General features: G+C 44.8%; 1 protein-coding gene and 1 long non-coding RNA gene across 7 annotated transcripts in view; one reads left to right on the plus strand and one right to left on the minus strand.

Annotated features, from left to right (window-relative positions):
• Positions 1-240: 240 nt before the first annotated feature.
• The window catches only part of MPPED2 (metallophosphoesterase domain containing 2), a 166,023-nt gene continuing 143,240 nt past the window's right edge, over positions 241-23,023 (minus strand). For all 5 annotated transcript variants that reach the window (XM_066251176.1, XM_066251174.1, XM_066251177.1 and 2 more), the window contains exons 5-7: positions 7,295-7,410; positions 3,340-3,453; positions 241-713 (exon numbers count right to left, since the gene is read on the minus strand). In XM_066251176.1, coding sequence (XP_066107273.1) covers positions 595-713; positions 3,340-3,453; positions 7,295-7,410 — 349 coding nt within the window. In that variant the 3' untranslated portion in view covers positions 241-594. The remainder of the gene's footprint in view (positions 714-3,339; positions 3,454-7,294; positions 7,411-23,023) is intronic.
• On the plus strand, positions 10,218-21,993 carry LOC136318613 (uncharacterized). 2 transcript variants are annotated; one of them, XR_010728098.1, is made up of 3 exons: positions 10,218-13,922; positions 16,947-17,088; positions 18,984-21,993. It is a non-coding gene; the product is annotated as an uncharacterized lncRNA (long non-coding RNA). The 2 variants fall into 2 exon arrangements; XR_010728099.1 differs by having other exon boundaries at positions 10,218-13,822.

Genomic DNA, 23,023 nt, shown 5'->3' on the forward strand with positions numbered 1-23,023 from the left:
GCGAGAGAGTGGAGGGAAGTCGTTTTCCATGCCGACTCTTGTTGAAAATATGACTATAAATCCAGGCCCCCATCTGCAAAAAAAGAAGCACTACCAAGAAAACAACAACAACAAAACATCAAAAAAAAAAAATAACATAGTTCAAACAATACTCTTCAACAGTTGTGCAAATCCGGTTGGTTTTTAAAACACTGCCTGCCTGTTTCTCTCTCTCTCTTTTTTTTTTTTCCTTTTTCTTCCAGCTTAAAGCATATTAAAATAAGACTTTTATCACCTTTTAAAAAGAAAGCTTGGCTGTCCTTTGGCGAACACTAACAATTTACAACGGCGTGGCCTTTTGAGGAAACAGAAGTCATTTTACAAATTCACAATGCTCCTCTGATTTCAAATGGATAACCCCATTTAAAAAATAATAATAATACTAAAGAAGCACAACCTCTAGCATCATTTTTTCTCTTTTTTTTCTGTTGTCCCAGCAATTTACAAAAAGAACTCACAGGATTTGAAAAGAAGTAAGAGAGTGTAAATTGATAATTAGAAAAAAGATGGCAGTTTATAAACCTTCCCTCACATTCCAGGTGGGCCTTCGCAGCTTCAGGAACCCTGTGGGTTTGGAAGGTCAAATATGATTGGAGGGTTGGTCGGTTGAAAGCTGACAGTACACGTTGAGGCATTGATGTACGTTGTGTAACCGTCGGTCATAATGCCGTAACCTGTGGGGAGAGAGTGTCACACTCACCAAAATATATGCAAATAAAGAGTGACTCCATGCAGGGCCCTCAGGTGAGGAAAACCAAACCGAACAAAAATCTTGGCCAGCGGGTAAGTGAGATGAAATCCAGGGAAGCTTCCCCAGATATAACAGCGTTCAGAAGCAGCCTCTTGGTTTTATTCTACTCTCTTTAAAGTGAGAAGCCTCTACTTCAAAGAAAAAAGTGATTCTTTTTTTCCTTATTTAAATACTAGATCTGTCAGGGAAATGTAAAATGTCTTTTACTAGTGAGAATATAAAAAAAAATAATAATTTTTTTTTCCTGTCTCTTTAAAATATGATTTTCATTTCAAAGCCTGGTGTTCACTATTGAGTTCTAGGGGGACAGAATGAGTAACATAAAGTCAGGGACATACACATTCAGACCCCAAATAGACTTCCAGATGAATGAAGAAGAAAGGAGTGTTGCATCGAGAGGCGGAAGAGGAGGATGCTTGACTTCCTTCTGTATAAAATAATATCTAACCTGCCTCAATGAAAGATAATAAGTGACCTTATTTTACTTGAATTGTGTGGTCTTGATGATGAATTCCATTTCATTCAAAAGTGTCAAATAATCAATCGTCCAAGTGATCTGGAGAAACATCGACATCGAACACTGCTTCCTAAGCTTACCGGGACCCTGGATCAAGCAAAACCACTTCCATACTCGGTATAAATCCCTTGTGACCTATTGAAGGAAAGCTAAGGGTGTATGATGTGGGTCTCTGGTGTGTATGATCCTTTTATAATTTTTAATATGTTGAAATCTTCACCACGTTTGCAAACGTACACATTTCCTTATTTGCCTTTTAGCCTCTGCAATTAAGTTTGTAATTCTATGTGTAATCCCACATAGAATTTCTGTGCCCACTGGCACAGAAAAATATGCTCGTGTAAAAATAAAATTACCAGGACTTACAGAAATAACAGATAAGGTCCCCCCCCCCCTTCCAAATTGCTAAAATTTCTCCAAGTAAGCCTGTGGAGAACTTAATGAGGGTCAATGGAAAAATCTCTTAAGAAAAGAAAAGAAGCATTTAAAATGTGCACTGTTTGGTTCTGGGGTCATGAAGTCTTGTTATCTCTCTCCATCAGGAGGCTGGTATTTGCCCTCTCTCTGCCCTCTTCAGCTGTCTTAAGTGAATAAAATCGAGACAAGTTTATTTGAATATGATCTCTTCCCTTTTAAGCAAGTTTATTATTTTGGGACTTCAGTGGAATTCCCCAATTGTCTGGCTAGTTTAAAGCTAATTAATGATTAAAAAAAAAAAAGGATGAAATGCAAACCCATAGGCATGCTGCAGGAATGCAAACCAGATAGCTGCCCCGGAAAGGCTGTTTAGATGTGAGCGCCAACCCTCCCCACCCACGTCACGCAGCATGCCTTAGGGAAGCGCCCTCCTTCTCAGGGCAGGGTGACATCCACGCTCCGGCGGGCACCCGCCTTCCATCCACTCGGCGGGTGCCTGCATTTGGCGCTCACTTATTTTTTCTGGACTCAGCAGGATGACTTTCAATATACTCTTTATTACCTGCATAAACGAGGAAGCCACTGGATTTGTGGGATCTGAAAAGCAAGCTTGTTTGTTTGTTTGTTTTTTCTTCTTCATCGGGTACATAGACCTAAATACCTCAAATGCAGATTCACAAATAACTTTAGAGAATCACCATAAACAGGGGGTGGAGAGAATATGGCCGCTGCCTACATACGCACATCCACTGCACACACGTGTGCAATGGGAGAGCCCGGCAGGGCCAGACAACGGAAGGCCCGCCGAGAGAGGGCTCTGGGTCTGTCCAGAGGCCCGGCTCCCCCTAGTTTGCCAAAGGGAGGACAGACAAAACCTAGAACCCCAAAGTTTCCTTTTAGGTTCTGTGAAGGGAGGCTTTTAGGTTCTGTGAACTTGATTCCAGCTTGCTCTGAAAGGCAGAAAACGGCAACTGGACCAGTTCCCACTTACGGGAGGATTTAATTATTCTGTTTAACCTCAGCCGGAGCTAAGAGCCCCGATGATTTCTGAGAAGTCTGAAACGGTTTTCTGACGTTTAGTAAGAACAGGTCGACCCACAAACGGGCAGGCTCCTGGCACCTCTGCTCTACAGCTTTGACTGCATGCCCGGGGCTAGTTTCTGAAGCTCGTCTTGTCTTCCTGGGTCTCTGTGTCCATTCTCTATGAAACACAATGTTTAGAGGCTACAGGCGTTATTTAGCCTAATACCCAGGCCATGTCTTCTAACACTCTTGAAGAGAAAACTTGTCCTTTATTAATTCATGCCTGTTCTACAGCAGAAATGATCAAACATTCCTCACCAGAGCCCTGAAATTCCAGAAGTTGCCAGGGGGTGGGCCAAGTTTTCTATAAGGTCTGCCAGACCTAGTTCCTACTCTCTACTCTATTTAAAATAGAGCAGCTCCAAATAAAATATTTATCGGCTTTATGTGCAGGTGTTTCTCCTAACATTTCATCTGATGAAAGGTTTGCACCGGTAGGAAGAGTGTGAAAACTACTGCTCCAGTTACTCACAGTGTAACTTAGGTGCCCAATGAGACCAACACGGCATGAGCTCTTTTCTTCTGGTCTTACCTTCATGAATTCCACCAAACACGTGGAGCTTGGGTCGGACTCGTCTCTGGACCGTGTTTAAAAGCTCCACGCAGCCCACTCTTTGAAGCTCCTTTGGAACCCAGTCTCGAAACCCTACGGGGCAAAATGCAATCAATACTCTTAATTTTCTTTCTTCAGGTAAGGTTTCATTTAGACTTTCAGGAAGCCATAACTCACAGAAGGTTTATTACGTTATCTGTAATCCTAGCCTCTCCATTAAAGCTCACAATGGCTTTTAAAGAACTTTTCACTCATCACTTTGTCTTCTTTAGGTTCTTGAAAATAATTTTTTTTTTGGTTTCCTTTTTTTTCTTCCTGTTAATTAACTTTTTTTTTTTTTTTCTTTCTGTAGGGGGTTTGATTTATTCAGCCACAGGTTCCAAATCTTCTTCATGGGCCCAATGACATTTATTCCCGGCAGTCCCCTAATAATCTCTTTCTCTCCCAACTCAGTTACTTCCCTTTTTTATTACACGGACAGGGTTGACTACCAAGATAATTCGGAGAAGACAGGCTGAGAGGAGCTGCCTGCAAACTGGCTGCAAGCACCCTGCTCTCTAAATACGTCAACTCTTAACCCTTGGAAGTTCCTGAAGAGCGAAGCTTGGGGATGCCAGGTTCTGCCTTCAGTCTCTTCCCTAGCGATAGGCAACCACGGTGACCTCGCGGTGGCAGGCAGAAAGCTGGGGCTAATTGACTACCTTTGTGTAAAAGCCACTTAGTTCTACACTTAATGCAGAAAATCCATAAAAACTGACATCAATTATAGCAGAAGTCAGTTATCTGAATGATTACGGTCCAAATGCCTCGGCGGGATGGGGTGTAAAGAAGGCAGGTGGGACGAAAGGCTAAGCCATCATCATTGGGAATCCATTCCACAGTTCCATTAGGGGATTGCTACTGTTTAGAAACGATCAGACTGAAAGGGACAGACAAGTTTATTCTATGTTGGAGAGACCGGAGGAAGGAAGATTGGACATCTCTGTGAAGGTGTGTTAGCAGGAGAGTGGGGGAATGGCCGGAGAGTCTGGGAAGACCATCAGATGAAAGTGAGCAACCTGTAAAAATCCAACCAGGGATTTCAAAACTTTGTAAATTAGAGGGAAAAATCCTTAGTCCCCAGTAATTGGCATATTCCCTATTCCCTCTGGATGTGTTTTTCTTGAAGGGGGGAAATATCTCATTTCACAGACAATGCCTAGAGCAGGGGTCTCAAACTCGCGGCCCGCCGAACAATTTTGTGCGGCCCGCAGACTAATCCACAAAGTTCAAAATATTTTGGATAAAATTAAGTAAGCCTAGGGGCCTACTTGTATTTTTCATTTCTCTAGCATCCTAGCTAGATATTAGCTTAGTTAACAGCAGTTGTGATGCGAACTACAGTTTCTGGTCGTTTTGTGACACTGAGTAAACTGCATGTACGATTGTGCTTGTTGTACTGATTTTTTTTTGTTTTCAACTGCAGTGAGAAAAGTGTTGCGTAACAGTTGCCTTTTGTAGACCTAGTGCGGCCCACCGAACGGCTATGATCTTGCTCTGCGGCCCACATGCTCAGTTGAGTTTGAGACCCCTGGCCTAGAGAAAGCATCCTGCTCACAGCACAATAGTGAAGTGGGATGGCTTCCCCTCTTAGCAGGAGAAACTTCAAAGTCAATCCCCACCCTGACTCCCACCCTCCAATCCAATATTTGCGTAAGAATCTCACTCCATCACTGTCCCGAGGTTTAGCTTTACCTTATGCAAACTCTGCCTGAGCTTTTACTTTGGAACCCCAGGTCTTACACTGCTCTATGCCCACCACTCTCTGGACACATCGTCTTGACCACATGGAGAGAGGGTAGCCTCCCTCGTGAGGATGTCTGAATTCTTCCAAGGCTAGAATTCAGACTTATCATCATGACCATTTACTTTTCTACCAAAAAATAATAATGACTTGATAAAGTCTGTGGATCAATTGATCTGCTCAAAGTTATATTCCAAATAACACTTCAGGCATGTAGATGCTTTATGTCGAGGCTGTCCAAGTCCCTTCCAGTGCACAGCCTGTAAGGATTCACACCTGCACCCACCAGACTGGGCAGATAAGCTCCCCGTTGGCTGGGATGCTCTCTCCCCGGAGGCTCTCACTGGCTAGCTGTGCTGATCAGAGCATTCCACTAGCAATTTAATGACTGAGTTCATCTCTAATGATTGCAAAATAAGGAAATGAATTGTGACTTCATAAAGACTGTGGATAAGTACAGTCTTTTAAAGTACGGGATGGGGTGTTATGGGGGCAGGGGGGAAAGCACGGGGTGGTGATTCCGAAGCACTGAACACATCAGGAGTGCTGATCTTGTGCAAACCCACAGTCTCTCTGTTTACAAAGACCTGGCTCCCCTTCCCTTGGTCGCCCTGAGCTTTAAAATGTGCCACCAGAGCTCATGCTCATGCTCTGGTCATCTGTTGTTTCTTTGTGACCCAGAGAGCATCTCCCTGTGAGGGCAGGAAGGCAGCATCGAATGGCATGGAGGGGAAGCAGCTGCAAGGATGAAATTCACACGAGGACATGCACCTTAGATTTTTTTATTTTTCAGGCTCAAGGAGAAAGAAAATGTCACAATCAACCCTAATCACAGGGGAAAAAAAGTATGAAAATCATCTATTTTTGTATTGTTTTCTCCCTTTCTCAAAATCAAGGTGATCGAGAAACTTTTCTAGTCCACTTAAAAATTTGTTAAGAGGGTAGATTTCAAGGTATGTGTTTTTTACCACAACTTAAAGAGGGGGTGGGGTGGGGCAAAATAACATCTCCTACTAGAAGCGAGACATCTGAATGTCCTGAGCACACCTTAGTCTGACAAGGGGGTTCCTGGCAGAGCTATCATGGGGGATCACGATGGTCGTGATGTTTGGAAAGTGCTTTGTGGCTAAGCCAAACAGCTAACAGATTCATGAACAATCAGGAGATTATTATATAAGTCAAATAATCGTCTTACCTATACTCTGGGTAACTAAAGGTAGCCTGGAAGCATACTGGCAATCCACACCTGGATGCAGGCTCAGCAGCTCTATAGAATGAGTCTGGTTAAGTAACATTCAACCTATCGTATTTCCCCATGTATAAGATGCACCTTCTTTCGAAAAATTTGGGAGTTAAAAACTGCATCTTATACAATGGTTGTGTTGTGGCATTTCAAATGCCATAGGTGGAACTGAGGACGAGGCCATATCTGAAGACAGTGATTCGTCATCAGACACAGATGAGGACAAGCTAATGAATGGGAGTTTTGACAGTGATGAGGAACTGTATGAATTTTATGATGAATAAAACTTGACTTCATTAACTTTATGTAATATTTTTTTTTCCTTCAAATTTTGGGCCCTAAAATTAAGGTGTGTCTTATACATGGGAGCGTCTTATACATGGGAAAATACAGGTAAGTCCTTATTTAACACCTTAGCTAAAACAAAACAAAAAAAGGATTCTTTTCTCATATAATCAGCACAACTACTAAACTTTAAAGATCTCCTGGGTTAGACTGTGATATGGAAAATAATGAACAACTCTGAACAACAGTTTCCATTTTCACTGCCATGCAAAAGCCCTGTGATTCGGAGGTCCTTGTCTTCGCTCCACTCCTCACCCCCTTACTCCAAAGTGAACGCAGTTCTTAAAATAAATGATCAAACTCAAAAGACAGCGGTGTTCCACACGCATTTGATTTTCCCTGACTTAACGAAATCAAAAAATTTAATTTCAAGAACACCTGTAAGCCCAGCAGAACTGCTGAGTTTAATTATCATACTGGGTTTCTTTTAAAGACATTGACAAAAAAAAATTTTTTTTTTTTAAAGGAAAATGATTATGTCCCCAAAGCATTTCTTCATTACGCTTGGGGAAAAAAAAAAAAGGTGTCTCATATCACAGACAGACAACCTTTGCTTCACTTACCTAGAGGAGGTCCGTGCGTCATGAGAATGTCGATGCCCTCGGGGATGAGGTTCCATTTGTCCAGCAGAGACTGACCTCTGGGGAGGTTAAAGCCCCATCCGTTAAACCACGGGGTCCTTTGGGGAGATAATGCACAGGGTATCAGGCCAGCGGAGCCTCGTTTCTGCCCTGCAATACTTCTCTCTCGTACATTCCCCCGCGGTTTGCATTGCTCTCTTTTCTCTTTTTGATGGTTGGCCCTGTCAGCGGGGTGCTTTTCTGTTGACTGCTTCAAAACCAATCCATCTGAAAGCAAGTGTGGAGCCTGCGAATTGTCGGACTAGAAAGGGGCACAAGAGCCTTTGCAGGGGAGACTTTCCCAGCAGACTTCTAACAAAAGCTGAACAATGCTTTGTCTTCCCCCAAATCTCAGTGCTTCCTAAGATGCCCAGCCCAGCTCCGAAGCATTCCCACCCTTCCTGTCGTGCCTCGGGGCACTCAGAAATTCCATCAGTACCCCTCCCGCCTCCCCACTGCTGTGGAACTACATCCCCAGAAAGATTCTCACTAAAACCCTTGGAGAAAAGGGCACGTGCTCTGAAGGCAGAACCTCTGTCCACAGAGAACACCTCGGGCTGAGAATGCAGAAAAGAATGGTCTGGGCTCTGAAAGGTGAGAGGGGACACAACAAACAAAAGGCCAATGTGGGATTTTCCTCCCGTCGCCAAGGGGAAGATTTCTGGGGACATCCCTGGTCACTAAGGAATCTACTCTCCTGCTATTGAGTGGGAGCATCCCACCTTCTCAGGAACTTCTGCTTTAGAAATGAGGTTTTGAGATCAATGCCATGGGGGCTTTTTCCAAACAGAGTGCATTTTTAACTGGACCTGGAAATGTTGGTACCATTTATAATAACAGGAAAATGAACAATTTTTTTTTCTCTACAAATACCACAGGCTAAATCACATCAGAACAAAGCAGTTCCTAATGCTGACTTATTCCCAAAGATCTAGCCATAACCATTATTTTTTGAAACTGATTCTCCTGTTCTGTAGGAAAATTCCAATCTGCTACAGTGTACATGTAAAAGACAAGCTGGTCAGTTTTCCTGTTTAGTCCTTTCTCCTTCAACTGCTGCTCCCTCCATGCCTACCGAAAGAGGTGACCCTGTTTACAAGGTCATGGGGTCAGTCACAGCTAATTAAACAGGTGCATTCTTAATTAAAGCCAATCATGCCTGGGCTAATCAGATTCTCTTAAGACTCTGGACTCAGAAACACTAACCAGCATTCATTTGGTGGTGGACATTGTGGAGTCAAGGCCAGAGGTCAAAGAATGGCAACTGAAAGCCATTTGTGAACGTCAGCTCCCCAATGAGGTGACAGAAAGCTCCGGAGAGAAGAGACTATGTAACCTCAGTTAGAAAAAAGAAACTGAGTAAGTATCTGACTTGGTTCCTAACTGCTTTCCAAGTCCTGAAACCATCCTCAGGAAATTTACTTGTGGTAACAATAGTAATATAACAACAGTGATAAGAATAATTATTAAAACTATTACTCACTGGATATTTATGTCAAGGTACTGTTCTAAGTACTTTATTTATAGTAACACACTTAAACCTCACAATATTAATCCCATTTTACGGATGAGAAAACTGAGGCGCAGAGAGGTCAAGTAAACGGAACCAATAAACTGGATATAAACCCAAGCAGGCTGGTTCCAAAACCCACATTCTTAACCACCATGCAATTCCCCTTCTTATATACTACCTGAATTAACTTACAACTTTCTTGCCTTGGGTGAGTCCCTTCTGTACTCTTTCAAGTCTGAGTGTTTTGTTGCTTGAAGCCAAAGAGCTCTTAAATAAAATAATATACCTATGGCATGGTTCTCAAATCCAGCAATAAGACGGTGGAACGGACAGCAATATAATGGTGAAACGGACATCAGTGGTTTCTGCCTGCTCAGCTCTTTTCCCTTTCTTTTGGTAACGGCAATCAAATTTCCCCCAGGGAACCTCTGCCTCTCCAATTCAGTACCTGTGTTCTGGAAGGCTGACCTATCCCTGCTCTAGAATGAAGCAGAGATTGCTTTTCCCTGGACAGTGATTGGTTCAGGGATGTGTGTAGGTATGACCCCAGTGAGGCTCATGAGAGTCATCCTCAGGATTTCGCTGGTGCCACCTAATAAGAAGTCACAGTTTCCTCTCTGGGATCCTGAGTTTTGAGAACTACATAAGCCTGGAATTGCCTGGGAGCTATGTTAGCCACTGTGGCTGGCCTTGAAGATCAAACCAGCACGAAGAAAGCAAAGAAAACAGCGGATCTTGATAACCCTGTTGGATGTGGGGATCCAGCTGTGCCTGAAGCCAATCACATTTTTCCTTCAAAGGACAAACGCCCATAAAACCCTTTCCTTTTTATTAGCTTGAATGAGATCCTGCCTTTCGCAACTGAAAGAGTCCAAATACTGTATACACAATTACAGGCAGCCTCCAGGTTTCCAACGATAGGTTCTATAGGTTTGTTCTTAAGTTGAATTTGTAGGTAAGTTGGAACCGGAACATTTACTTCTTAAAAGCAACTTAGATGTCTTACTTTGTCTTAACTAACACAGTATTTATTTTTATTTCCCCTTCTGTGCCTATAAATACATAGCCATTTTCAAATCTTCAGAATGTATCTCATTTGTGACCTGGGAACTAACTGTGTGTATTGCATTTAGGGTAGGAGTGACCTACATACCTACAATAGGCAAAATCTCTCCCTCCACCCCCAAGATGTTTATGTTCTAATTCTTGGAATCTGTAAACATGTTACCTTACATGGTAAAGGAGGATTAAGGTTGCCATGGGGTTCAAGAGCTAATCAGATGACCCTAAATTAGGGAGATTACCCTGGATTACGTAGGTAAAACCCAATGTAATCGCTGGGTCCACGGAGAGTGGAAGAGGGAGACAGAGAGGAGACCGGAGTGACGCAGGGTAAGGAGGACTCAGCTTGCTGTTGTTGCTGACTTTGGAGCTGGAGGAAGAGAAACACAAGCTAAGGAACATAGGTAGCCCCCAGGAGCTGGAAAAGCAAAGGGAAGAGAGGGAATTCTCCTGCTGAGTCTCCAGAAAGGAACGCCACCCTGCTGATGCTCAGACTCTCGCCGAGTGAGACGCCCCGCAGACTTCTGACCAACAGACTGTAAGGGAATGACTATGTGTCATCTGAAGCCACTAAGTTTGTGATTTGTTACAGATACAACAGAAAACTGATGCAGTAACGGACATATCTGAACTGGCTACAAAATCCAGGGACCGCGATGGCCCTGGCCTCACAGGGTAGATGGCTTATGTGTAAGGGACATAGCCCTTTATAGCCACCTGGCTTGCTGAGTCAGACACAAGGCTTCGGTTTCCCGAAGAAAGGGCAGTGCCCGCTCTCTTATCCCAGTCTGCTGGGGAGGCCCTGGGCATCTCGGGCATGGGGGTAGTGCCCGGGGGACCTTTCCGGAGCGTGATGAGTCCGTGTCCCTCGCTTTTGTCCTCTCGGCCTTCCTGCCTTCTGACATGGAAACGTTTTCACTAGAGCTCCCCAGGGTGAGATGCCCATCCATCCTTCCTCCTCATTGTACAATGACCCTTTTCCAGGATTTATTTTAAAAGTAAAAAAGAAAAAAAAAATGGCAAGCTCAAAACCCAAAGAAAACTCAGTGAGCATCTCTTGGCAGGCAAGAGAGAAAAAATAAGCAAAAACATCTGTTTTCGTCGATTTTGCAAACAAGCTTCTGGGCCTATGGTTCCTGTCTGACTGGCACATAAAGAAGAGTCTGAAAGAGTTCCAGGCACACCCATGTGGTCGGCACAATGAGCGGCTCTGATTCCGCTGCCGGAGTCCGAGGGCGCTCGGCCTCTGGGCCCCCGGGAAACCCCAGGGGCTTTCAGAACGGAAGAAACAGGACTCAACTTTTTTCAGTCTTAAATTTTCCCCTCAAAGAATTTTCTTAGAAGCTCACTGCCTTATTCCAGCGGACTGAGGAAATGCTTAGTTTTATAACTGCACTGGGAAAAATTAAGATAGGCTCGTCTGTAGACACCCCAAACTTCATCTGGTGAATGCTCAGATTGTGACAAAATTCAGAAGCTTCCAAGTTAAGGATAAACTTTTAAAATGCCTGGCTTTTTTTTGTTTGTTTACATTTTTTATTTTTAGGGAGAGGAGGGTAGGCAGAGACAGACTCCCACACGTGCCCCGACTGAGACCAACCTGGCAAGCCCACTAGGGGGCAGTGCTCTGCCCATCTGGGGCCCTTGATCCATCGCAACTCTCAGGTTGCTAAAAGGGTTCACCATTTTAGTGCCTGAGGTGGAGGCCAAGGAGCCATCCTCAGCACCTGGGGCCAACTTGCTCTAATTGAGCCTTGGCTGCAGGAGGGGAGAGGGATGATGATGATGATGATGATGATGATGATGATGACAATGATGATGATAATGATGATGAGGAGAGAGAGAGTGAGAGAGGTGGAGAAGCAGATGGGCCCTTCTCCTGTGTGCCCTGACTGGGAATTGAACCCGGGACATCCACACTTTAGGCCAATGCTCTACTACAAAGCCAACCAGACAGGGAAAAAATGCCTGGTTTTTACCTGGACTCAAGCCTGTATGTGTAAGAGAGCAACAGAGAGGTTAGGTTAGAGGAAAGGGAACATTTCTTGAGTTCCTGATATGCTTTAGACAGGGGTTTTGCATAGGCTATTAAGTAATTTCTCACAACTCTTGAGCTAGGTATATCATTTTAGATTAAAAAAAACAACAACACCTGACAATCTGTAATATCAATAACTTGTTACTCTCAGATTTGAACCCAGATCTGCTTGCTCCAAAGCCTGTGTTTTTTCCTTACACAATGTTGAACTAAAACCTTCTATGCCCAGTTTCAGTGTCGGCTCTCAGTTGCATAAAGGAAAAGCAGGGCTGCTCCCTCCAGCTTCCCAGGCTGTGCACTGCACAACCCCAGAAGGGGCCACGGTTTTGTGTGAGTGACGTGGCCCTTAGTAGAAGCGAAATGTGACTTCAACAATGTTGCTGTGGGTTTCCTGGCACGTTTTCTGTTCCTCTGGATCCTCTAGATAAGGCCATTTCCACAAGACAGGGGCCAGGCAGTGGGAAGCAGCCCAGCGAGGGGCTCCAGGATCGCCCCAGCCTGGCATCATCAACGGGACATACAGAAGTTGGGGGACCCATGTGCTGATTCTCAATCTGGCATCAACTCACTAACGCATGTGGACCTTACATAAAGAGAGAGACCTTCAATGGGCCAGTTTCCTCTTCTGAGAGATGAATGAGTGGGTGGATTTGAGTACTGGATTTCGGGATTGTTTTTACGTTGCAGAGATCATATGCAGAAGCCTGCACCCAAAGTGGGGACTCTGGACTGCTGGCTGGCTCACCTAGCCCCATCCTCCTTTCTGATCTACCATCTGAGCACAACTGGCAAAACCTGACCCTTGATCATCTTTCTATGATCCAGAAATACTAACATTCTAGAATTCTGTGCAGACTCTCAATGTTCTGAGTAAATGCTGTGAGTTGCTTTCAATGAATGACCTAAATTGCCTAGAAGAGACTTGAGTCCAGTGTGGGAGAAATAACTACAGAGTAGAGACGGACTGTGTCAGCATCAATGAAGGATGTTTTATCCAGTTGAGTTTCAACGTGAAAGACAAAACCCCAGCAGTGAGCCCATCAGGGAATCCCTGGACAATAGTGCCCCAGTCAACTTCCAAAGCCCCACAAGAGGGGAACTAGGAAGAGAGAGAATTCTAAGGGAACAATGTCTGTTGCCTCAGCCAAGGATTTAGTAATTAGCTGTGACTAACGAATACCACATGGGAACTAACTCCTAAGACAGTGTTCCACAAAGCACCCTACTGCCAGTGGGCCAGGCGTGGCCTGTGACCCATCCCTTCCCAGGGAGGGATTAGAAAATCCTGGAAGGAAGGGAAACACTTCGGCTGCCTGAAGCAACTGGACGGAGGAGTCCGACGGGTGGAAGCCGGGAGGCCTTTGAGGTGCCCTCCAGGCTCTTGCTCTCGGAATAAGAGGCACTTGGCCTCTGCAGGCCGGAAGTCCAGGAGCAGGCACTAAGGGAGTTCACGTGGGCAGAACTTGTTCCCAACAATGTCAATACAAAACAGGTTTTCTGTGTGGAAGCAGGTGGAGATGAAATCACACAAAGGTCATCCGTGTTTGCAGTACACAGTGCTGTGGGCAGCAGGGAGGTGCCGGACCATAAATCCTGGGCTTGGACAGGTGAATGGCTGTTGACTCCCCCACCAGCTTCAGTGGGGCTGGGCACGCCCCAGGAAAGCAGGATTTGTGAGCGGTAGGTTGGAACTCGTTCAGCTCAGAGGTGCTGTTCAGAGTCACAGCCCTGCGGTTGGTCAGTGCCAACAGATTCTCCACGGACAGAGGGGTCCTGGGCACGCTAGATCGCAAAGACTGGGGACTCTAAGACAGTCTCCTAGGTGCCTCCTGCAGAGACGAGGGCTTGGAAGCCTCAGGTAGGATCCCCTGGAAACCTGCCTGGAAGCCGGGAAGGGGGAAATGCACAGGCTCCCACACCGGACCTAAGAGCTGGCGTTTGGGGCACGCCACTTTGAGGTATGAGAACCCGGGGTTTCTGTCAAGTTAGCCATTCTCGTTTGGGAGACAGTGGCTATGAGCACGGGTCATCATGGAGTCAAAAGACCTAGGTTCAAGTCCCAGGTCTGCTGCTACTTACTGGCTTCTCTGAGCCTCCACTGGCCTCCTCTTTCAAATAGAAACAGAATATCTGCTTATGTGGATAAAGTGAGAGAATTTATGTAAAACTTTTAGCAGAATACTGCCACAAAGTGTTAATGTGCAGCTTTTATTTTGGTATCTATTAGCAATATGAGTGTAAGTACACACACACACACACACACACACAGCTACTCATGTTACTTTATCTCTCTAGAATTTCCCAAGCTATGGCTCATCAAATCATGGACATTCCAGCTCCAGACTTTTGAAAAGTCCCCAATGAATAGGCACACATTACTAGATGGCTAGATAGAGCCTGGTTTCCTCCGGCTGATTACTTATTAAAAGGCACTTCCTCAGCTCCCTTCGAGTGGAAGGTTTTCAGAAAGGCACTCACTCACGGGCTGCCTGGCCCGGTCTCGCCCAGACAGTCCCGTGGAACGTGAGAGCACAGGGCAAAGCGGTTAGTCAAGGCTGCTTAGCTGGCTAGTACAGTTGGTTAGGTTTTGACAGGATCCTAAATTGGGGAAGTTCAAGGAAGAAGGTTCCTTCTGATCCTTGGAATATTTATAATTGTGGGGTCGGAGACGTTCGCTGGAGGAACTGACAGTCCACTGACCACTGCCACCTGGCATCTCCATTAAGCAAAACTCAGAATCTGGGAGCCGGTTGGTTCCCACGTACGCTTTTCTTTTCCAAATGATGGTGTTTCAGAATCGCAACCTTCTCCAGGCCCGGCATGCCCGGCCGCATCGGCCCATCTCTGCCTGCACATCACACCGGGTCCACGAGAAGCTAATTTAACCACCGCTGGTTAAAATCACACCGCACTTCACAGCGCCTTTCACATGCCATGAAGCTGTCATGATAATTCTTGATCTCCAGCTCACCTGACAGCTCAGCCCTCCCTAGACTGCAAAGCTTCCCATCAGTTAGAAATAGCGGCTTCCCTGGCACCAGATGTCATCCTGCACATCCAGATGAAAGGCAGACACCTGGCCCGCTCCCTCCTCTGCCTCCTCTTCCCCTCCTAGCTCCGCAGTTTGTGTAAGGAGCCAGCCTTCTCTCCCCAAGTCCCCCCTGCCCCAGCTTGGCGGCCCACAAGTTACTTCCCCATGCAATTAAAAAGACGTCTTCCATTAGCCGACGGAGGGACTCCGCACCTTGTGCGGCAGCAGAGACACACACACCCCGACTGGCTGGGAGAGGGAAGGACAACCGAACGTCAGGGCAGAATTTACACCCCTGTGCCACTGCCTGTGAAGACTGCCTAGCCCGGACAATGGGGGGGCTCAGCGCCACCAATGGGCAGCGCCGGCTTCTCTTGCACCAGCTGTCTGGTCCCGTCCCTTCACTGGGACTTTGTAACTTGGTCTTCCGTTAGGAGGGCCTTGGGATGACAAGAGATACTGTTTTGATAAAAGGCAAGCCTAGATGAATAATGTGGTCTGTACACCATGCACAGGACAGGAGCAAATCATCCATGAGACAGTCACCTGAGGCCCAGGGGCTGTGAACACCAGCAGACACCAAGGCTGCACACCCTCCGGTCTTGACAAACACACCCACAGCGTCCCCTGCTTTGTAACTATTAAGAAAAGCGTGTCAGAAGTAAGCCTCTGCTGCCCATTCTCTGTTCCTCTGCTGGAAAGGAGATGATGTCAGCAGAGTTTGCTTCAGGAACCGAGGGGGAAAGAAATCACTCACTATGACCTGTTTTTGAACTTGGTGTGCTCTGAATTATTAAAAATAACAGTGTTTGCCTAGCCTTCTCAAGCATACCTGTCTTTAATCTTACACACAAGTTCAGAGCAGGAAGAGGAAGGTTTTCAATCCATTTCCTTCCCACAGGGATGTGAGGGAGAGCTTGCCCATCCGTTATGCATAGAGCCAGGCAGGGCAGAGCTGGACGCCCACATCTGGGCAGGCAGGCGAAGCAGAGATGGGACGTGCCTTGGTGCTTCCGGAAGTGTCTCTCTGTCTTGCGGCTGAGGAAATCAGAGGCGCAATACCAGGGCAGCTGCTCAGAGGGTGGCCCTGACTCAGCAGCTCCCAATGGGATTGGCACTCCCCAGCAGGACAGGCCAGAAGTCCTCAAACAGGGACATCTCAGCACCCACCACGCAGGCTCGACAGAAAAAGGCAGGCTCAATAGACGGCGAGAAGTAGAAAGAGAAAAGCAGCATTCAACTTTTCCCCTTTGTTTTTGCAATCACTTTTTCTTAAGGTAAAAAATATATATAACAGAAAATTTAATATTCTAACCATTTGTAAATGTGTAATTCAGTGGCATTAAGTATACTCACAATGATGTGCAACCATCACCACTATCCATCTCCATCCCATTTTCCTCTTCCCAAACAGAAACTCTGTAACCATTACACGACAGCTTCTCAGCACCTCTGTCCACAGCCCCAGTAACCACCATTCTACTTGCTGTCTCTATCACCATGACTGTGCTAGGTACCTCATGGAGGCGGCATCACACGCTGTCTGTTCTTTCGTGTCTGGCTCATTTTGCCTGGCATAGTGAGTTCAAGGTTCATCTATGCTGTAGTATGGGCATATCAGATATTCATTCCTTTTCGGGAACGAATAATATTCCACTGCACGGGCACACAGCATCTTTTTTTCATGTAAGGTTTCTGGAAGTCCCGGGTGTGCCAGGCTTGGCCATAGGGAGCCATGGATGGTAAGTCTGAGTCCCTTTCCTCATGCAGTGTGCGGTTACTGGGTTGAGAGCCCAGTGAGCATGGGCTCAGTATGGAATTTCTGGGGCACTGACTCATTCAACAGACATAACCATAACCTGGATGCCTGTTGTGAGCCAGGTTCTGTCCAGTAGATACTACAAATATAAAATGGAACTCCAGGATAAACTCACGGCACACCATTTCATAGGTAAAGTTGCCCTGGACAGAAGTCTTTCAACTTTGGCCTTTATTTCTAAGTCACCTAATTTCAGAGGAACTTGGGAAACATCAGAATGATCTGAGAATTAAGCCAGCGATGCTGAGCACACCTTGTCCTCCAGCTCAGGGAGGTAAGTGACCAACGGCACATTTGGCAGGACTTTTAGGGGAGGTCTCCTCTCATTTCCTCATGCATACCCCTTAATAAGGCTCTTCAGCTAAAACCAGGACCACAAAACACAAAGCCATCATCTTAGTAAGAGACCGAGCCTGAGAGGGCAGTGTGTGTCACATACCTGGCTGGTTCCAAAGCACAGGACAAACAGGACAGGTGGGAAGATTGCCAAGTACTCAGGCAGCTCGGCAGAGAGGACAGGCACCTCCCTCGCCCCCCTTCCCCACCCTGAAGACATGTCACAGAAACCTAGCAGGTAGACAGTGTTCCTCTAACTCAGACTTCCCAAAAGAATACAAAAAGAGAAAAAGCAGTTCAGGATTAGGTAGATGTCTCATTACACAGTGAACTCTTAGAAATTGATGAATGATGAAGTCTCCCCCCCCCCCAGGGACGATAGTGCAACATGTTATTACGTTTAATTCAGTGCAGAATGTTGAGTGCGCGCGCCGTCACACATGTGCGTAGTTAATGCTGGTTTCTTTTTTTACTATTTCACATTCTAGGGCCCCAGACAGATATAGCTGGGGAGGGTTATGCTGTTAAGAAAGCCTGCCACCCCAAAAATATATCCAAAGAAAACTAAGTGCTAAGTGGACGATTAAATACTAGGTAGCCGTTCATTAAACATAACAAGGGAGTTTGGAGGCTCAGTGACTTCAGTCTGGCTCACCACAGGGTCCCTGGCACCTGGCACGGAGCAGGCACCTAAGTATTTGTCAGCTGAATTAAGAATGAGTGTTCCTGAAGAGTTTGTAACTTCATGAGGAAATGTGTGTTCCTTGACGGTCAATGGCAAAGCACAGTGTTAATGTGCATTTCAGTATAAATTCAAGTATGCAAAAATGCTTAGAAAAAAGACACAGACCACCATGCTGAGTGAATGTTCATCCTGGGAGTGGGAGAAGGTTTAAGCATGATTTTTATCCCTTCTGTCTGTTTGTCTACTATTTTCTATCTTTTCTGCACTGACTTTATGTCATTTAGAAAAAAAAAAAAATTAGTCAGTGTAAAATCAGCCAAATGCAAGTTGGGCATGGAGGGAGATAAATGGAGAATTCATTATCTGCCCAGACTCTCCTCTTTGATTGCAAAGTAGCTTCCTCCAGGGGGTGAAGAAATTGGTGGATCTGGGGCACTTCTGCTCAGACAAATGATATAAGGATTGCCTTTTCTCTCTCCCCTCCTCATGGCCATTTGTGGAAACAGAAAGGCTTCCCCAGTAGCAGAGGTCTTATATTCATTCAAGTAATTCAATACACACTCACTGAGCAGCTGTGTGCATCTCTCATTTTACTGAGGGATGTCAGTTTAAACGTAGATAACATGACACAACTGCATAGCACTTAGCACAAATCATTCTCACATTTATTAGTTCACAATAACTGCGAGTGGTGGGCAAGGTATTAACGGTAGAGAAAGTGGTACACAAAAACAGGAATTTCAGTAACTTGCCCAAGATCAATCGCACTTGAGATAAAAGGAACATAAATTTTGTCATCCAGTGATTCTATATGCAAGGTTAAAAGTTAGGTCTGGGTTCAAATTCTGACCGTTTTCTGCTTAGTGGTGTGACCTTGGGCAAGTGTTTCCATCTGACCTTAAACTCCTCATCTATAAAGTGGAGGTAATAATACCAGTCACCCAGATTTGTCAGGAGAATTGAATGTGATCATATATGTAATGAATTTAGCAGAGTGTTTGCCCTACATTGAGTCAGATATCAGCTCTTATTGTCACCATTATGAACACTAATATTATAAATATTAACATCGCCAACTCTTTCATTTTTGTTTCCTAATTTATCTTCTTTGTGTCCCCCCCAAAATGTACCTTCTGTTCATTCCTCAGATTTAGAATACAGATACCAAAGAACTGGGTGAATCTGTCTCAAAGCAACAAGCAATGGTGTTCAGATACAGGCAGACCAGCTTTGGTCATGGGACAACACAACTTCCGTCAGAAGACATGGGCTCTAGCCGTGGCTCTTTCAACGGACTTGCTACATAACCTTGAGCAAGTAACTTCTCTAATCTCCTGTTTCCTTACTGCAATGGGGCGACAATTCCCATGAAGCTTGCAAGGTCATCAAATAAATGCCCGCATGTCAGCGCATGGCAACCAAAGGCAAAGTGCCTTCTGACAAAGTGTCTTCTAATTCCCCTATCATTGGCTGTCCGTGTTGTCCGTTTGTGCCATTTGAAAAGCTCAGAAGAACTGGAATAAGTGACAAGTAGGTCAGATGTGAGTGAAACTGCTGGCCCCATTTATCTACCATTTTGGCTGTAAACGACTTGTTGCAGTCCAGACCGATTTAGTAAAGTGAGAAACTGAGAGGGCGAACCAGCACGCAATCAGGAATGAGTGAAAGGCCGGAGCTTCCCCTTCGACGCAGAGGTTAAAGCGAGCAGACAGACCCTGGTGTCTCCCGCACTGTGTGCCAGCCAACCATATATTATTAATTGGGCTCAGCAAACATTACAGAGCACCTTCCACTGCAGGACTCTGGCCAGGCCTCCAGGGAGATCTAAATGCAATGAGAGACCATCCCAACCTGCCATCTGGTTTGGATAACGAGATAGTCACAGGCAAAACTGTTCTCCCCTCTCTCTCTCTCTCTCTCTGCCCATTAAAATTCTACTGAGCCCTTAAGGCTCAACTCATATTGTCCCCAAGAAGCTTCCCTGATGCCCTCAGCACTTTGTTTAATTGTCATTTGTGAAATTTATCACGCTCTGCATTATCACTGGCCTGTGTGTGCAGGTGCGCGTGTGTATTTTGACTTATTTCCCACCTCATGCCAACAAACATTTGTGGTGGGAGTTGTCTTATGAATACGTCTGTCTTCCCCAATAGATTGTGAGCCATGTCCTATTTCATACTGGGTTCTCCAAGGTCTAACACAGTGCCTGATATGTAACAGATGTCAAGGAAAGATTGATAATCATGAAAAGAGCAAGAAAGATTAGTCAGTGCCCAAGGGAGTGATCCAGATAATATATGGGATTGGAGGCTGGGATGGGGCAAGACAAACTAAGGTTTGGTTTGGGAACAGTAGAAACCATTTAAAAAATACTTCATTATCATGCAGGCCTTTACTGCCGAATATGGTCTCCCCGGGGCGGCTTCCGAGCACTCGGAATGTGGCCAGTATGAATTGGAATGTACTGTACATGTGAAACACACACATTATTTTGTATACTTCAGGAAAAAAAAAAGAATGTAAAAATACCTTAATTTTTACATTTATTACACATTCCAATGATAATATTTGGAGACAGTGGGTTAAATAAAATACATTAGTAAAATGAATTTTATTTTTTCTTCCTCCACTTTTTAATGAGACTACCGGAAAAATTTAAATTCCATATGTGGTTCCTGTTATATTTATATTGGACAATGCTATCACCGACTGCACAAATGTCTGTAGGATGACTCAGTAATCCCTGTGTAGGGATTATATCCTAATAAAGTAATCCAAATGCAAGGGGAAATGCTATGCATAAAGTTATTTACCACAGTGTTATTTTAAAGAGCGAGTTAGAAACAAGTAGATCCTAAATTCTGTATAAAAATCAGAGTGGTTAAGAAATACTATGATTGGAATATCCAAAAATATGTATCTTATGCAAGCACTAATTTATAAAGACAAGGTAGTAACACAGACATTCTTAAACCATAATATTGCTTGTAAAAGTCAGCCCACTGTACAGTGTTTGAACCTACATGTAATCTGCCTGCAGTCATAGTCCTTCCATCACTCATTATATGACTACTCCACACCAGCTTCTGTATTAAGGGAAGGTCAGAAATGAAAGGTGGATGCAAAGACAGCCAGGTGTACAAATGGAAACACACGCCAGGTGAGACGGCCATCTGAAAAAGGTCACACCTGGGGAAAAGGTGAGGAAGAACAAGGTAGCTATTCTTTCTGTCAGGCATGGTATGGTGTTTTCCTCCAAAGCCCAAGCTGTCTTGGATTTTTATCAAGAGAAGGAGAGAGTGGAAACCAGAGTCTGAGCCAGGTGAGCGTCTGGCATGGAGCAGGTATGCGCTGCGGGCTCCGAGGAACTGAACGGTTCATCACAGTGAAGCTCTGGACTCAGACCTGTGTCTGCACTGGTGCTCACATCTCCTGTTGTACCTCTCCGGGTCTCAGTCTGCCCATCTGTAAAAGGGAAATAATTCTAGTACCTACTTCATCCATGCACTGTTGAGAAAATTAAATGAAATCATCCATGTGAAGGTCTTAGCAAGGTGCTTGACACATAATCAGCACTAAATAAATGTTTTTTATTATTATTATTACTGCAAAGATTCGAGGACTAGCAACATACACCTGACCAGGATGACCGAGTAGAAGGGTGGAACCTGCCTGCTCCTGACACCTCTTTTTACCCGATCACTTCTTTTCACTCTAGAATCTTTTATAGCCATGGAACTTAAGTCAAAGTTTCTTCTTCATTTCTTTTTTTTTTTTTTATGCCTTGAAGGATGATGAAATGATACATATTCTATATGACGTGATAGTGAAATAATTGAAGCGGAGAATTATTTAGGTCTGCTGTCTCTCACTCGGCAGCATGACTCTTACAAAAGCCAGAGTGTACTCTCATTTCAAATTCCACTCCCTCCCTCACCAGCATGTTACGCATTCGGCTCCAATCCACGCGGAATATTAAGCACAAGTTATCAACCTCCAGGTGACCTCCCCATTCGTCGAAAACAAAACCAGGTCAATCGTTTTGTTGTGTGTGTGTGTGTTTTTTTTAAAGAGCTGTTGATGAATTCAAGAAATCTGGAAAAAGAAAACATTTCATTTTTCTGATACCCAGTCCTGCTCTTTCTCCAATAAAAGACTAAACACATTTACAGGAAAACAGACTCTTCGTTTTATAAATAGAACATTGTTCAAGGTTTTCTAGAGGTGTCTGCTAAAAATAAAGAGGGTTACAGTTTATGTCTTTATAGCTTTCAAAACAAAACCGAAAAGCTGGAGCTTGGCTGGACGTGTTATATTTCTATCTTGAAAGGTATCTTTATGTGAGCCAGGCCTGATTTCTTGAAATGAAATTCCCCAGAAATTAGATTTCCTATGTTTATACAAGGTGTGCCTAAGTAAAGTAGTGACACTTCATGACTTTTATTTTTTGACACCATGGGGTTCTGTTCTGTTTTTTTTTTTCTTTTTTAAAGCATACACCCCAGAACAAATACAATTGGATATTATAGTTCCAGTCTATGAAGTACTCACAGAATTCCTCTTTGACAACTGCTTTGTTTGAGGAGTATGATATCCATTTCATTGACTAAGTTCTAGGTTATCTGCTCACAAATTAACATCACTGTGAAGCCAAAACCCACTGGTCCCCGAATTGTGAACTGCATGACCCACGCTGTTTCTGGGTTGCCCGTTTAGAACTTAAGCATCATGTTGTGGAAACAATGCCACGTTCCTAGGCAAGTCCCCAGAGGCCAAGCTCACTCACGTGACTCACCTACAACAACAACAACAGCGCTAAGAACTCTACCACTGCCTAGACTGTGAGAGCAAAGAAAGGGCTGATTTTCAGCTCTAAATGCTAAGGACACGTCTCCCCTCACCTTGAGGAGTGGGGTTGCTAATCCCCAGTTCTGTCGTGGCTCTGGGGCCAGGAACACAGAGGACAAGTTAGGCAAAAGTGAACTGAGGTCTCTTGGTGTAACTGTCCAGGGCAGTAGCTCCCCTACCAGGTCTAACAGATTTGGTCTGCTGAGATTTTTCTGGGTCACAAAGGGTTTTCTGGTTAAAGAAGTTTGAGAAATCTTGCTGCATTGCCTCCCTCTCCACTTTGGGGGTATAAAGTGAGCATTGCCCCCAGTGGAGACCCTGAGAATCCCTGCTGTAGGGA

The sequence above is a fragment of the Saccopteryx bilineata genome, chromosome 1 (genome assembly GCF_036850765.1).
Source record: "Saccopteryx bilineata isolate mSacBil1 chromosome 1, mSacBil1_pri_phased_curated, whole genome shotgun sequence".
Lineage (NCBI taxonomy): Eukaryota > Metazoa > Chordata > Mammalia > Chiroptera > Emballonuridae > Saccopteryx > Saccopteryx bilineata.